Source organism: Diorhabda sublineata, chromosome 11 (genome assembly GCF_026230105.1).
Source record: "Diorhabda sublineata isolate icDioSubl1.1 chromosome 11, icDioSubl1.1, whole genome shotgun sequence".
In the NCBI taxonomy this organism is placed as follows: Eukaryota; Metazoa; Arthropoda; class Insecta; order Coleoptera; family Chrysomelidae; genus Diorhabda; species Diorhabda sublineata.
The window spans coordinates 8,001,374-8,019,094 of NC_079484.1; the positions used below are offsets into that span (position 1 = coordinate 8,001,374).

The 17,721-nt window shown below is 33.1% G+C and overlaps 1 protein-coding gene across 13 annotated transcripts in view; it reads left to right on the top strand.

Moving 5' to 3' along the window:
- LOC130450233 (disks large 1 tumor suppressor protein) overlaps nucleotides 1-17,721 on the top strand; it is a 1,338,131-nt gene that overhangs the window by 507,803 nt on the left and 812,607 nt on the right. For 11 of the 13 annotated variants that reach the window (XM_056788509.1, XM_056788517.1, XM_056788518.1 and 8 more), the window contains exon 2: nucleotides 13,772-14,120. The exons of the other annotated variants lie outside the window; for them this stretch is intronic. In XM_056788509.1, the coding sequence (XP_056644487.1) occupies nucleotides 14,104-14,120 (17 nt within the window). In that variant the 5' untranslated portion in view covers nucleotides 13,772-14,103. The remainder of the gene's footprint in view (nucleotides 1-13,771; nucleotides 14,121-17,721) is intronic. 13 annotated transcript variants of the gene reach the window in all.

Below are 17,721 nucleotides of genomic sequence, written 5' to 3' on the forward strand. Positions count from 1 at the left end.
TTGAAGATGTAGGCTCGTTTTCCATTCCTTCATCGTTGTTGAAAAAAAGCTTATAATAGTTGGGTGGATTTTTGGATATTATCAACTTCCGGTGCTTCCAGTTCCTAGTATTTTGTATTACTTCAGTGATTTCTTTCACGGTGAAATCATCAATTTGCATCGGAATAATATTTATCTCTTCGGCTGCTATCCAGTCGGTATTTTTCTTGTGGAGTTGACCACAATGAGGATCAATACTTTTACAACATCTGTTTCGATGGTATAGGTGTTTTTATTGGGCGTAGCTACAAGTTTCCTATAAAATACTTTCTGGTTGCTATGAAAAGTATCATTATGTAGCTCCTTCTTTATACAATTAATGTATCTTGATAAACGTTTGGATTTCGCTTTCAGCTTCTGTCGAAGCAGATCAATATACTCACGCAAATGTTATTGATGATCTGGATGCTGTGTGTGAGTACCTATTTTCCTTTATATTTTACTGATGTGATTTCTCAAACATTTAGAGGGTTGCGCACAATTCTTGTACTCCGTTAAGCGTCCTAGCTCACTCCTAATGTTATCGATGGAACGTTCTAAGCGGCGTTGCCAATGGGGTTTTTTGTTGGTGTTTTTGGTATGGATATTTGTCACCTATATTTGCTTATTATGCAAATGGAGTACTGCAACAGTCCCACAATGAATAAGTGAATGGAGACACTCGAGTGTATTGTAGTCGGTGCAGAGACTTCCTATTAATGAGTCGACTCCTGCAACTGTGTACAGTTTGCATCTTGCACTGCGAGATGATTATCTATTCTTTGAACAATACTTCTTCTCTAGTCAGCTATTCGTTGTTCCGTTAAATGCTGCAATTCTCTCTCAACAAAATGACGACGGATTTCTTATCGGTAGGTGGTCATATCGGTCTTCATGTTGGTTGCTTCTTAGGAAATCCGGCTTTCGTGGTCGTGGGCACATAGACTTGCGTCGCTGTAGAAACAGCAAGTGCTGGTGGAGGAGAGTTAGTGATGTGTTCGTTTATTTTGTTGATATTATTATCATTATCATCATTATGTACATATTATTATTATATTATACTGTTATAGTAGAATGAGCATCACTTGATAATTATATAATACTTAGTTGAAGTTTAAATAAATCCTATCGATGGTAAATTATCTCTAGTGACTGATGACATCCCAATTTATCACATGACAAATCCTCCAAATTCAAGATAATTAATACTATTTATTTCTGGGTGAAATGATAGGAAAAACTTGCATACTAGACCTTCAAGAGAATTGAGTCGTCAACAGACGCTACAAACTGATATAATTGAATCGATTGCTGAAAATTAATGGTTGACAGAAGAAGTAGAACGTGGCCTGCAAACTAATGTCGATATTCGATAGTTCTAAGTTGAGTAAGTGAAGATGTTTGAACCTGATCGTTGATATATTTTCTGCTTGACGTTGTTAACAAATAGAATTTGATGTTAGTGACACTAATGATGAATCGTACATTATCCAATACTCAATTAATTTATGTTTATCAGATAAATACATATATATTGACAATCCGATGATGAATAATTTAATTTCATGATTAGAGAATTTTACGTGTTCTAATCAATCTCCTACAAAAGAGTTTGCCGAGATCAACGAGAATATCATCCATTATAATCTCACGAATATTCAAATAGCTTCCACACTTCATAAGTATCTATTAAAACAATTCTCTTCGAGCATAATGGACATGTCATATTTGCAAACTAGACCTAACATGGGACTATTCTCACCAGCGTAGTGCAACCATGTTAGGTATTGTTCGTACGAGTAGAAAATTACGTTATTTGCGAGAGAATTGGTTAGCATCTTTCTGAATGAATCTCTAGAGTCGGAGGTCTACGAGTTCAAATTAGCTTAATCTTTAAAACGTTTCGTATAGTAATAATCGTTACGTTTTATCTATTATAATAGTTCAAAATATTTCTAAGAAAAGATATGCAATTAAAATAGATGTGGGATGATTTTATTTCTGTAAAATCTACCAAAATAGGCATTTCACAAATTTATACTAGTTATATCACTAAATTTCAAGAGTTATTATGGAAAATTGAGCTCTTGAATGAAAGGACAGAATCAATATAAGATATTAGATTTAAGGGCATAGCCGGATTTTTGTTTTGAGGGAAAGTCCAGAAGAGTGTAACATATAGTATCCGAATTCGAATTAATTCATACTAAAGTAAGTTATAACAGTTCAAATGTTTAATATTTGCTGTAATCTATAAATCTAAAAGTTCGAAATGGTCTCCTCTTTTGAACGCATTTTTTCTTATTAATTTATACAATTTTTATCGGTGGGGTGAATTTATAAACACTGTCCTCTGCTTATTCAATTTATTCATACACACTATACATTAGTTTATATTATAATTAACTTATCACCATTTGTATAATTAAATATTCCTTATTTTCTAATCCACTCGTTACTGTTTACTATTTCTTTCCGTTTTCCATAACTGTTTATAATAAACTGAGGGCCATCCACATATCCACGTCACACGAATTTTAGTACTTTTGAACCCCTCCTCCTGTCCATGTCACATGTTGTCACATTTTTATAACCCCCCTCCTAATGTGACTTCACACATTTTTTGAATTTATGTGTATACTTAAAAATAAACGAGAGAAAACAGTTATTTTCATTTTTTGAAGAAACTATGTCACTCAGCAAAAGTTCAGTCAAGTCAATTCGTCAAGAAAACAGTAGGAATGTATTGAAGTTACTGCGCCGGCGCATGTGCTAGCACTTGTCAAAGGTCTCGCTTACAACCGAGCCTCGTCACACATCGATACCCTAACTCCCATTAACATGTGACTTAATATATGAACCCCGAAATGGATGACCCCCAAACGCAGTTAAACAAGCTGGAATATATATCAGAATGGACATTCCTAGAGTTCTATAAAGTAACCAAACTAATGTTTGGGAAGCTCCTTCCATTTTTCTTGCAACAAAAACAATTCAGATAAGTAACTCGCCGGTGTTTATAAAAAAACATACAACAAAGGCAATGTCAAACACGCCGACAAACATCAAACGATTCGGCGTATTTGCCAAATTTTAGAGTTCCATTTTAACCGGATAGGACCGGTTCCACGTTCCGTGTCGTGGACGAATTCGTAACATTATATATTTAAAAATAATAATCGACTTCTTTCATTCGATTGACGCTTAAGTGCTTATTAGTTGATTATTTCATGAAGCTTCTGAAGCAAAAGTTGATAGAATTGAGATTTGGACTTTTGACTGACTATGAAATATGTGCATCAGCGCCTTTTCCTATTCAACCTCCAGAATGAATACCAAATATATATTTCTCAGCTTCGTTATTGGAAAACTTTGCACTATTTTGATAAATCTTATGTGAAACAATCACTGATTTTATTGAATTATTGTGTATGGTGATTCATAGTGCCATTTCTAAAGGTACTTCATCTGTAAATAAAATATAATCAATGAAATTTTTAAACGGTTGTCATGTAATAGGGATGGACCTGCGCTTTTTCCAATCTCTCTAAACCATCATATTACCGATATCTAATTGAACAGACATTACTCTTAAACTGGTCTAGAGTTTTGCTCATTCGAAAATTTTCTTATCGTTTTTCGATTATCACTATAATCTGTGTAAAGCACTCATCTGTAGTTAACGACGATCATTGAGAGAAATAATAATCTTTTTACTGTATTTCAGGGATATTTTTGGCATTACCTCCTGCAGCTGCTTCATTGTCATCTTAGCATTCACCTGTTATTACCAGAATTACAGATAATTATTTAACTCGACCTAACTGACTAATAACTGAATGTATGTCTATGTTTGTTACTCATCTATAAAAATAACTAGTATTGAACAGTCAACTGAAGAATAATGAAGAAATGATGTTATCATGATGAAAATGGTTCCAAAAACATTGGTAAAACAAAAATTTTACAAAAATCATGTATCTATTATTGTTGAAAACAGTTTATGGAATATAGGAAACATTTATTTAAATTTTGTTGTTTCCTTCTACTGTAACTTTTTTATGTTTATATTTGTACCGAGGTACGTTAGTTTGAAAGACATAATGTCCAATGTTTCTCAATCGAGAGGTAGATCTAGCGAAGCATATCAAGCTGTTGATAGGATTTAACACTTCAGTTGCTTAGTTGCATTGAAGAGTTCTTTTCCTTTTGTTGTAATAAGCCTTGAACCCCAGTGGGAATGCTTAGCATTAACCGTCTCTTATTATGACTGCTTTACCTCCTTTGGAATCACTGTCAGGGTGTGGTATGGTATCATGAATAATACTGGAGTTTGCACATTGGCAGCAGAAAACTCTTCATATCAAATAGAAACAATATAACAAGTGAATATCGATGCGACGAAATTAGTTTGGCCTCGAAGATTTATTAAAATCTTCGGTGTTGGAGCTTGGGTAGCATACTTTTCAATTTTACTTCATTTCTTTAGATTTTTACAAATGTCCACGTTAGTTTTAAACACGCCTTACTGGAAGAAGATTTATAGCCGAGACCGTTTTTCGAACGTTAACAGAAATTTAGTTTTCTCAAAAGATATTAATCAAAAGGACAGGTTTTGTCCCTCCTTCGATGGCAAATAAATAAAGACCGGAGCTGGGGACTTGGGGAACGGGATCTCGAAAACGTTTTCGAGCTATTTAAACGGCGGTTCGTTGACAAGATGAAAGCGTAGAACATGAGAGTATGTAAATTTTCATTGGAATATTTTATACTAGAACCTAGGTAAAAAATTTTCACAAGCTAGCCAAGAAGAAAAAAATTGATATATTGGCCGATTTGTTCAATAGCTTTTATACTAAAGAGAATATACTGGATGATTGAGTGATGTGTGCTAAAGCAAAACAATGCAGTGAATACAAACTAACCATTTATACTAGCCAGAACTTGAAGGTATTTCTCAGTAAAACACAGGGCAGAAGAAGACCTATATATGAAAGAGTTAAATTATATTAAACTAGGACTCAACAAACCTCATGGGCAAGAGATGCTTTCTTATTAGAACCCTTTCGAGAGAATACAGAAATGGATAGTAAATATGTGAAAATTATTGAAAATCTACTGGTGACAGATAGGTTACAAGGAAAAATATTCTCAATCGACAATGTACAGTATGAAAATATTATCCTCCTCCAACACCATCTCTAAATTATAAGCACCCCCTCGAAAATTTTAAATGAAAAAGGGATCGTCTGGATCCTTGCTGGAAAAGAATTTTGATCTTCTGTTCGGCAATATAAAGTTTTTTGAGTTTGGTGCAATCATAACATAAAATTAATTTTTAAGATGTAAAATTTTGATAATGTCCCTATCAAAAACCTTTACGTGGAATGATAATAGTGTCGCATAATATTTAGAATATATTTTTCAATGTACTTTACAATTAAATGTTCAAAATGAGCACCATTCACTTATTGACAATATTCGATGCGATTTTGGAATTCTCGTACAACATTATGTATGACCTCAAGGGTTATTTTGTTAATTACTTCCGTTACCCTATTTTTTAAATCAGCAACATTGTTTGGTCCATTGAAATATACTTTGGATTTAAAATAACCCGATAAAAAGTAACGAGAGTCAAATCGGGAGATCTAGCTGGTCATTCGATAGTTGGATGTCTTCCAATCTACCAATTGGGAAAAACCTCGTTTAAATAATTTCTAACTGTTCGTGCGACGTTCAGAGGAGCTCCATCTTGTTGGTAATAAATAGATAGATCTATCTTAGTTGGATGTTTAACGTCAGGAAAAAAACTTTGTATGAACTAAGAAGTTAATCAAAAAATCTAGATAAACCTCACTATTAAATATGCATTTAAAAAAATAGTGGCCAAAAATGTCATTGTTAATGATACCAGCTCAAACGTTCACTTTTTCAAGATATTGAGTATAAGTCTCACATATCCAGTGAAGATTTTCTCTGCTCCAATATCTACAGTTCTGTTTTTTAACCGTTCCGATTAAATGTTTATGACCAATTTAATCCAATCAAATGTGAAGTACCTATGCAGTTTTCGTGTTTTCTCTGTACTGAAAGCATAGAAACAATCGATATTCAACGTGATATCTGTTTGAAGAAAACTTTGAAATAATGGAATGATTCAAGATAGTATTCCAGCTGGCGTTGGACATCAATGTACACAATAAGGAAAGCAGTGGCCACCCTTCAGTTATTATTGACAATACGGTTGTTGACAATAAATCCAAGACAGTAATTTCGTCAATATCCAATAAGTTTCCCCAAACTGCTTGAATTGTTCTGTCACAGAAGATTCTATTTAAAGCTGAGCTTGATTTGGATACCAAATAGTGGTTTCACCTTCCCTCTGCGGTACTATTTAGAAAACTATGATTTTCAAGTTGAATATTGATAGTATATGAAATGATGACATTCAACATCAATCAGAAAACTTCAAAGAAATATTAACTTTAACAGAGAATGGTAAAATCTGAAGTATTGTCAATGTTGTGGAGATGTGGACCTAGACAATTAAGTATACCACAAACATTCGATTAACTACTAAAACCTGTGAAGGGCGAAACAATCCTACATCTGTGAGGAAGAACTGTAAAAAATTCCACAACGTGTTTTGGGAAGCATACAATGTGAATAGTATAAGTTCATAAAAGACTCTCCAATGACAGGGATATTTAAATTCAATAATTTTATTGATTGAATCATTCAATTTATTTTTTTTTATGAACGATTGCATTATTTGTAACCGAATGAAAACAGACAGTGAATAAATTTATAAAAATGTTGAGTTAAACTGGTAGAATCACCAGATAACAAAAATTATCCATGTAAGCTATACCAACAAAAATTTCCATTTTCCAATAACACGAAAGCAACTTTTATGATCCTCAACTATAGTAGATCGTTTAAATCCAGAAGCTCTCTCTGTTTATAAGCAGATTTCAAAACAATAAATATAACAAGAAAGGGAAAAAGGCGTACATATTTTATGATACAAGAATTCAAATAAAACGTATCATAAAAATTCAATATTTGGAATACTGATTTTCCTTGTACGGAATATCTCACTATTGTATTAGGAATAGTTATGGAATTTCATGTCAAATATATTATTCGTATGTAGAGAATATATTTTTGGTGATATTTTTTAAAAGGTGCTGTTTGGTTGGGAGAAAATAACCTTTGGAGCCAGGAGGATTATGGATACACAAGACTTCGAATAAAGGCTAAAAATAACTGAATAACTAAATCTCAATCTTCATAGTGGGCAAGGTATCAAAACAGAAATATAAGAATCAGCAAAGACAACCTTAAAAACATTGAAAACACCAAAATCAAAAAAGTTAATGAACCAAGTTATTTAGTCCTATTTGTGGTAATTTATTTTTATCGCTACTGTAGAAAGCAAAGTGTGTTCTCCCTGTATTTAAGTCTATAGTTATACCCATAACATCCCCATAAAGAAATACCTATATAAGAGGTCCCAGCTTAAATAGGTAGGTGATGATATAATATCTGAGAAAGTATTCGAATTTTCTATCGTCTACCACAAGACTTGTGACCTCTATATTGTTTGTATTTACAGAACAACTGACGCTGACGTACATAATTTCTGTCACAAACTACTGACCTCACTGTCCTTACCTCTAAAAAGCAAACTAATTCTATGTGGAGATCTGTGTTAAACTGATTATTCCACTGTGTGGGCTGGTCAAGAATGTCTTCAGTCAATAACAACCAGAATAACTAATACCAGTTCTAGTACTATAGACTATGTCGTGTAATCTTATGATTCAGAATTCACCGAGTACTATCTTTAATTCAGGTCTCTCCGATCATGAACTACCACTTTAATTAACGTTTCATTTCAAAATGGCACTTTTCACAATTGCCTCAAGACGGCTATAATTATACCTCTGCATAAAGGAGGAGATAAAAATTTTTACCTACTGACTCCTCATTAAGGGCTCAATATTTTACAATGCAAAAAATGCATAATCACTTGCCAATTGAAATCAAATCGATATTATCTTTTCCCGCATTTTGCAATAATTTGAGTGAATATTTACTGGAAACGCCTCCTATTCTAATAATAATATTTAATTCCAGGCATGCTGCATACTGGTTTGATTTTTGCTATGAACATATTATATACTAATTATTATCTATTACTATTACCTATAATTTTTGTTACTCGTGGTGGTTTTCTTCAGAATATTGAAATTTCATTTTATGTTTGTTTCTCAGTTTTTACAAGCTTTTATCTACAAATTGTAACAATTTTTTGATATATATATATATAAATATATATATATCCTCAATTGAGGCTCAGCTTGAAATCCAAGTGTGGAATGTCTTGATTACAATGAGACATTTTGAGTTATCTATGTAAGAATGAAGCGCAGCCTCTTAAAAAATGTACAAGTTCTTAGCCCCGGTATTTATTCTAATAAAGATTCTAGAAATTTCATATATAGCCATTAGTTTGCCTGGTAAATGCTAGAAAATTTCGGAATTTGGAGGGATGTTTCTATTCCAAAATCTGCCTATATATGAAGTATCATATAATCCATATTACAGAGATGTTAATGTGATATATGATAAGATCTGAATTCACTAGATTCTCTCAGTCAAAGTGCTGTAATTTCAGCACATTATCTTTGGTGTAGATGTGGGAGATAAAGAATTGCGTATAGACATTGGACGAAGTTGTGAGTAGTGTCTCGATAATACATTTCTTTGAAACACAAGTTAATTCAATAGTTTTCGAAAATCATCATCGTCATCTCCCAGTTGATCAAAGGGCACCTATCGATGTTTCAGCAGCTGTGATAAAACGATGAGTTCACTAACTCATGCATCGTTTTGTGAGTTTGGACCAATTTTTTTGATAAAAGCTCTCCATTTCCTTCTGTTTTAGGTTATTCCTATAGCCTCTTCCCATATTCAATTTATCTGTTTCAGCTCTTTCTCGATAGTTCTTCTCTATGTTCGTACAAGCCTTATTCCTTTTGCTTGTCGTATTACATACGCTTGTTTGGTTTTATTTGTTGCTGGTTTCCGTTGTGTATGACCTATTCACCTCCATTTACGTCTATTTTCTCTTCTTCAGCTATGTTCCAAAGGTTTTCATTTCTTATCCCATTTGGCCGAAAAATTTCGGAGATAACTTATCGGCATCTCTTGATGACCGTTCAAATATTCTGGAACATCGAAGTTTTGACTTAAAATAACAGAACAGATTTCATATTGGTCTGAAACATTCTTAGTTTCGTTATTCTTGAGATACTCGTTGAAAACCACATTTTGCGCAATGTCTATTCTTCTTTCGATATCATTTTCAGTACCTCCATGGGTATTAATTATTATATAATCCATGGGTATTAATAGACATATCACCCACGATTTCAAGATCTTTCAGTTTTTCAAATAGATTCCAGTGGATTTCTTTTTGATTAAATACGAAAAATCATTATAATCTTAGATACTCCATAACTGCACGCAAATGAAGAAGCTTTTTAGTTAAAAGTTTCCTCGCTTTTCATAGAAAATACTTTTCTACTTACCATTAATTCTGTACCAAAGAGAGGAACATGGTCGAAACTTACTTTGGTTTCCTTGTCGGAATTCCAATTTAAAGTTTTCTGAATTACCTTCAAACGTACTTCAACTTTTATTTACTCATAGATTGAATTAGGAACATGTATCTGCTAACAAGCTGCAGATTAAAAACTGGAAAGCGGTAAAGTTTACTCGGAAAATAAACATTTATGACGGCGAATTTAACACGTACATGTTTTTAGTTCAATTGAATATATGAAAGAGCCGAGAAAACCACTCCTGAATCTATTCTAAGTACCTAAACTCATTAGAAGTTTCGTGGCAAAGATTAACTGAAATAACATTGGGTATTCGTAATAATAATTGTATCGGCCTGTCTCGTTAAAAATCCAAAGATTCTTTCCTATTTTGTTAATTATAATGGATTACTTCAACTATATAAAAAACTACTGAGATGCTGAGAATAACAATTTTTCTTTTACATCGAAGCTACGAATTTGAAGTTATCGGATATAGTGATATCCAATCATCATCTTCATCATCATTATATCTAGTGTTTTATGCCCCTAAAAATCCCTCTGTTGGGGTGGTGTACTCGCCTTGTTATTTTTATTTTCTTCAATGTTTTCTATTTCTAAATTTTACTTTCCATTCTATTATTTCTAGGATTCTAGTATCTTCTTGAATTTGGTTTCTACAGGTATTTCATAGTCTGCCTTTGTGTCTTGGCCATACAGGTATCCGTAGGTTTCCTTCATCATCAGTTTTTCATGTATTTCTTCAATCTTCTTTCCCCATCTTCCATAATATTTGATCAGATTATGATTCTCAATATTTTTCTCTTGATTATTTGAATTACACTTTTTGACGAGCCTTTCGATAATAAAGTTCGCATTCAGAGACTAATGGTAAACCAGAACATATCTTCGAACGTCCCACCTATTTATATTAAATTTTCCAACCATTGAACTTCTTCCCAAACTTATTTATTAGTAAATTATTTCCCAACTTATGAAATATGAAGTGTAAGGAATAGGCCCTTTGTCCTTATTTAAGTTGTTCCTACATTAAACAATCCCGATCCTTTCGAATGCACCCAAAAATTTATTGTTATTGTTGATACATTTTTTAGCATTTTTACATTATTAATTTCATGATTATGAGTACCCGATTTTTCGGTTCGTCCATATTTTTAATGAACTATGTGCTCTTTAAATCTGACAATAACGGACCTCTTAGTCTGCCCAATATACATTGGTATAAATAGGTAGGTCGAAAAAATAACTTGTTACACTATGATATATTAAGGTGTTTAATTAATTATCGATTCATAGATTACATTACATGAAAAATCAATCATAATCAGTCAGGTGGAGGCATAAAACGTTAGATGCCGTGAGGCTGATTCAAAAAATCAAAATGTCAACGTGCTTCAATTGGTTATATCAATGTAAACATATTATTTTTAATGATATAAGATCACTTTTCTTAATATATAGGTGAATATTATTGATTAATACATGTATGAACTCAATTTCTTCTCTAAGAATTGAATAATGAATACAAATATTTTGGAAATGTTCACTCCATATATGATATACATTTCGAAATTAAAGTGAAGACTATTTCTAGACAATTTTTAGTGAAACTTTCGAGTAAATAAATTTTTTAATTGAAAGCATACAAAACTAAAACTTTCACAATTATATTTGCTGCTATCAGTATACGATGGTGGTTAAATAACTTCGTAACTTAAAGCAAGACAGTCATTAGTGGCTCTATCCGGAAAGAAATAGCGAATTTGTGAACTAATTCTAATTCATAAATTTCTGGTATTGTCTGTTCTACATTTTTAAAAATGTGAACTATATGCATCCTAAAAAACGATAGCTATTACTTTTTTTGGCTGATTATGTAACCTTGCCATTTTTTTAAGATTTAAGATTTAAGATTTACTTAAGGATATCCAATGTTTTACATACGGTTCATTTGGTACGTCGTAGTTATAAAATGCTATCCACATTAGGTCTTAACAGCAACTTCTGTAAATGGCCGAAGCATTTGTAGCAAATGAGATATCTATGTTGCGAGAATCTTTCTATTATCCAAACAGATCTATAATCTTCATAATCTCGAATTTTCATTCTCCATACATACTCAGAACTACTGACATCTTTTATTTTGTGTATCGCCACAATGGAATTCAGCAAACTACTTTTTCATTCAAATTGATAATGCAGAAATTATATATTCTTATATTTGGTTTCAATGGTGTTTTACTGGAGAAATAATTCTACATTAACAAAAGAAATTCAATATTCTCAATTTCATCATTCCCAAAGTGAAAGGTTCTGTGTTCATATTATGACAGTTTTGCTTTTTAGTTAAAAGAAAACATCAACTTTTGGACTTACACTCGTAGAGCGATAATTGATTTCAAATAAGCTGGTTTTAATTACTTATCGACAATATATTCACCTAGTGGGCAAATGATGAAGTAGTTAAACTGGTGGCCCAGTACAAAATTATCTCAATTTTCCCCCCTAGTCTTTTTTGCCTTAGTAAACTAATTTTCTTGCTTTTAAAATGCTATGAATATAGTTTGTTTCCGAAATTTAGAATTGAAAATTCAATATTGCAGCTAGTAATTATTTCGCTTCTCCGCAAGCTGGAATTCGATATTTTCCTTCATTAATGAGAGAAATATCCTCAACAATCAGAAAAACTTTTATCAAAATCCATGAAAATTGGTTGAAATTCTACAGTATTTAGCATCGGAAAAAACTCATAATATTATAAATAATTTGAGACTATGATAAGAAGATGTTGACTTGGCAATAATCCTTTGTGAAAATTATTGGATATGCATCAACTACTAGGCATAATTTTTAGATTTCTACTCTTACACTTTCAAAAGACATGCCGCACAAGAAAGCTACGTACCTCAAACATTTGACCTCCACTTCTAAACTTCGTAGCAATTATTGATTTTGATTTGACCCTGTGTAGCAATCAATTGGATTCCTTCCTGAGAAGTAGCTTACAATCGCCTAGACAAGGTGACGTCAGATTCCTTGATGAGGTTTTCTATTTTGCTCGCACTTACCTCACCCTTGGTAGCTCTGTTTTCTCTTAGAAAAAGTACACGCTGTGCAACATTTGTGTCATTTATGACCTCCACTTTTAAATTTCTTATGTAGCTTCATAACAAATATATACAAATTCCTAAGAAGCCATACAACCGCTTCTTCTTCCATGGCTTGGTCACTTCAGGTCAGTTCAATAATTCAATAAGGAATCACAGGATCCATCTATTCTTGAGTTCAGTGTGAGCCAGGCAGTAGATATTGAACCGTTTTATCAATTTCATCGCACATATCGAATGTATGGAGTGTCAAGAGGAAATATTTGAAATCAAAAAGGTGGTAATAGGCACGAAGTTCGCACAATCACATTCATCAACGCTTGTTCCATACTTCTAGTGACTTCTTAAGCTGACTAGGAAGTAGCTATTAAGCCGAAAATTCAATCAAGGAAAAGTAACAGATAGTAACGGTGGGTGTTCTAGTTAAAAAAAATCGTGTAGTTCATTTAGAACCCAATATATAGAGAAAGAAGTGCGTAAAAATGTTAAGAGTGGGAAAGTATAAATCATGAAAATTGGATAATTTCCAACAAGTAACAAATCTGTACTTTAAACGGTCTTATTGAAAAAATGAAGCTAATTGGTGCGATAGTACGACTGGATGTCCTCCTCTTTCCATTATCCTCCAAAGGATGAAGTGAAACCATTTATATTAGATTCAGCAGTTGTTTCCATGTTTGCCTATCCTGTGCAATCTTTTCAGAATGATTCAGTCTCATATTTATTAAGAGTTTTGTTTGGTCTACCCATCTAGTTCGAGATCTGCTTCTTGTGTCTTCTACTTTCCCTTTTATGATTAATCGTTCAATTCTAGCTATATGTTCCAAGTACTGCAAATACATCTGGTTAATCTGGTTAGCAACCTTATGCGTGGACCAATTTCTTGTGATACGGATACGTTGGTTCTAGTCTAGAAACCCACATTTCGAAAGAATAATTGATTAGATTATATTACTGGGCCATTAAGTTTGTATTATTCAGTTATTACAAAAATAATTATAATTATTTCAGAACATCCTCACGATCCACATCCTGATAAGTGCCAGTGCTACAAAGTGAAGTAAATTATCATCTTTCTAAAACAAATCCAACAAAATCCTATATAATATAGTGAGTGTTGCGTTAAAATCAAGTGAAAATAAGTGCATGCGTTTCATGGGACTTTAAAATTAATTTATCGAGTTGTTTATTTGATAAATTGAATGTGACAGTGTCTCAAAGTGAATAAAATTTAGGTTGAGGCATTTTTAAAATAATTTTTGTTGAAAGCCCTTTTCTAATTCAGTGAGAAAAGAGGGAGATTTGAAACAATGATACCCTAACTGCGTTTTGGCAGGGTGGGCATGTGTGTCAGGTACAGGTAAGAAAGACGATAAAATAGGGATGCTATAAATGTTTTTGGCTCAATCATAAGATTAATGTTTAATTTTATAGTCTTATGCCATATGTAAATGTTCTCTTAGATATAGAATCATAAGTGTATGATTGATAAGTATGATCGAGTTCATACTCTCATAGCAAAATTCAATTTTTTTCAACTTAATTCAGTTCACCTAATCATTAAAAACAAATTCAACAGATTTTTATGGGTATTTCCAACTTAGTGTCCTTGAAATGATTGCTAGAAAAAAAAACAGTATTATTTTCGTCGGTATCCACTGCATCGGTTACAGGGTTAGCCAAAACAATTGAAAAACTAGATGTATGACTTTTGCGTACTACATTGTTATTTTTATTGATGATTTATCAAGTACAAAAGATGAGAGTTCAATAGGTTTGAAGTTACTTAATCAACATGATGGAAACTGGAATAATTATTATTTGTGTTGTACATATATAACTTTTTCTGAACAATACTATCCTAATACTATCAACAAGAATTAGAGAATTATCTGGAACCTTTTAGTAAAAAGTGAGCCGTTAACACGAGCGCAAAAGAAATCGTTAGGGGATTACTAACCTAGTAAAGAGAATGAGGTTTATTGCTAGGGCTTATAAATGCCTGGACGAGGTGCCCTCGGATTCCTTGATGAAGTTTTCTCTTTTACCCGTACTTACCTCATACTTGGTAGCTAAGCCGTTTTCCCTTAAAAGAAAAGTGTGCATAGACTGAAGGAAGAGTGAATATCGATCAAAAACTGACTAAAATAACAACTGAGTCTAACTTGGGAAGAGTAGAGACGAACAACAAAGTACGAGGGCTGCTATTTAAGCTTTGAGGTGGGCTCATCTTGAAAGTTGTTTTATTTCTAGGCCCATATGCAGAGATCCGTGATTCTTGGCATGTCACGATCTTATAGGCGCCTTTTGAAGTACCACCATTAAATTTCAGCATTTCTTTGCACTACTCAACACGAACTTTTTTTGAGTGTTGGTCAAATTATGTGGTATCCAATGCGAACAAGTCTCTGACAGTTAAATATTGAATATATGGGAGTGAAACTGATGCCCAAGTATGTTTCAAGCTCACGGTATGTCTCAAGACGATCTTGCTATACCAGTTTACACAGAGCAGCGATGTTTTCTGGTGCAACAGCCGATTATGGACAAAGCTCATCCGATAATGGTTGAATTCGGAATATCAGTGAAACGCAAGTCATGGAAAATCATCGCACGCGATTCAATTCCATTCTTTGACCGAGATGAAGGTTTCAAGTATTTGTGGACAACTTAAATAGCATTCTGAGTAGGTTCACAATTAAAAATGTCAACCTATATAATGGCGTTATGAGATTTGACATATTCACATCAGTAGCGACTCTCGTATATATAAATCCAAAGTTTGCAAAATGTTTATCTGTGCCGAGTGCAATTTTTGAAATCTTCATTTGGGTACAATATCCATACCTCTCTGTATACTGTATAGTAACACGAAATTTAAAACCAAACAATCTTCATAATATGAAAATGTATACATTCAATTTTTTTGATTCTTTCTCTGAATTAATATAATTCTGTATAAAAAATAATCAACAATCAAAATAAAATGTTGTGTATTCGTCTAAGAGGATGCCACATGTTAAACCTGACAATTGAGAGGAACCGGCCAAAAAAACTAAATTGGCCTGACTCAAAAAAAATTAATTCTAACTTGAATGAAATTTCTCCTGCAGGCTACACACTTTCGCGTTCGCCCGAACTTTCCTGTTCTTTGCTTACCTCGCCGCGAAATTCACTAAAATGTTCGGGACCGCGGGTAACTCTATTTGCGGCCGTGGAATCTGATCCCTTTGGGATCGCGGAGCGTCTCCGCTGAGGGTTGTTAAACGCACACTCTCGGGATAGCGGAAGGAATTCGCGCGAAACTGTTCGAAATTTAGACTTTCATTGAAAATCCTTTTGCTGTGTCACTTAAGTGTAGTGATGATAAAATAGGTCGTGTCAGCAATAACGAAAGCATCGATGGTTTTGTTTGATTGTACGATTTGAAAATATTCTCTAATACGTGACACTTGTTATGTAGAATCGATAAATGGGCAGTTAATCACTGAATCCAAAATGAAAACCAATTGGGTCCATTTAAATACAATAAAAGTTTGATTTGGCATATCGCTATGGAGCAGAAACATCCTTGTCATATGATTTTATCATACTTATCAATCTATTCCTATCATGAAAATTCTTTGTTGTTGCATTAAAATAACTAATGCTTAATAAAAGACCACATTTTCTAGCACATGTCATTTGAGCCAAATTGACATTTTCAATAAGTAGGTAGTGCTTTGAAAACATAATGAATATTCTGTAAAGCTGTGAAGCTATTCATTTTATCGCTTTATTTCCACAATTTTATATAAGACTTCAAAATGGTTAAGTTACTTATGTGACCAACTAATTTGTATTTTCATTTTCATATCAAGTCACGAAAGCTATTATTAGGTAGTAAAAGCAACATTACGAGATTACAGCTAATAATTTCTGGTGAAGTTTGATCCCTAGTGTGCCGAAATCCTCTCAGCGGCGAAGCGATTTGAATAAGTTTTCTTTGCTTCAATTTAGTCCAATACTTTAAGCTGCTACATGTAGGATGTATCTATTCACTCAACAATTGATACGTTTAGAATAAGGGATACCTTCTACTTATCAATATTGAGTTTTGATTTCTTAAGAAAATGAATTTGAAAAACAAGCGAATCGGAACATGTGAAGTGAAATAACGAATTTAAGCACACCACTCAGAGCGATAAACTGCAGTTTCCGCAGATAGCTGTTACAAAAATAAACATGGAGTTGGGATTCTTCGATAAATACTTGGCTCGATATTTGTCTCAAGAGACATACTGGGCACTGACATACGGATACTTCATTCAGTATAACCGGAATAAATTGGAATTGTAATTTTCCTCTTATCATGATCAGTTAAAATTGTTCTTTGAGAAAGAGAAATGCTGACAATTCGATTTTTACCAGTTTTTGTTGAATCCTGGCGTTGTCTAGGAAAAACAACACCTCGTGGACGGGATAATTTCGTCTTTTATGTATATATATAAAACCGCAGCCAAATTTTTTCTCGTAGATCATCGAATTTCAGCTTACACGAAGTTTTCATCATGTTTTTCTTGCATTCTTTGATTGAGGGGTGAATAATGCAGCCATGTCTCGTCCAGATTAAAAATTTCTTGCAAATAAGTCTACCATTCATATTCAAAATAAATTCGCAGCAATTGGGAAATGCTGAATCGTGCGGCTATTTGATTATCAAACAATATTTAAAAGATTTCTGTGAAGCCCAACTGCTCTCTAATCATTGAATGAACAATTCCATGGGTGGCACTAAGTTCAAATAAAATTTGAAGCACTGTCGATTCCGTTCGATGGACTCACGACCTCCTGCAATAATTCCAATACTAAAACAGAGAAGCGTTTACACGTTTTCATACATGAAAAAATTTTGTAATAATGCGTGGATCATCAAAAGAGCTACAAACTAGAACGATGTGGATGATTACAAATGCTCAGTC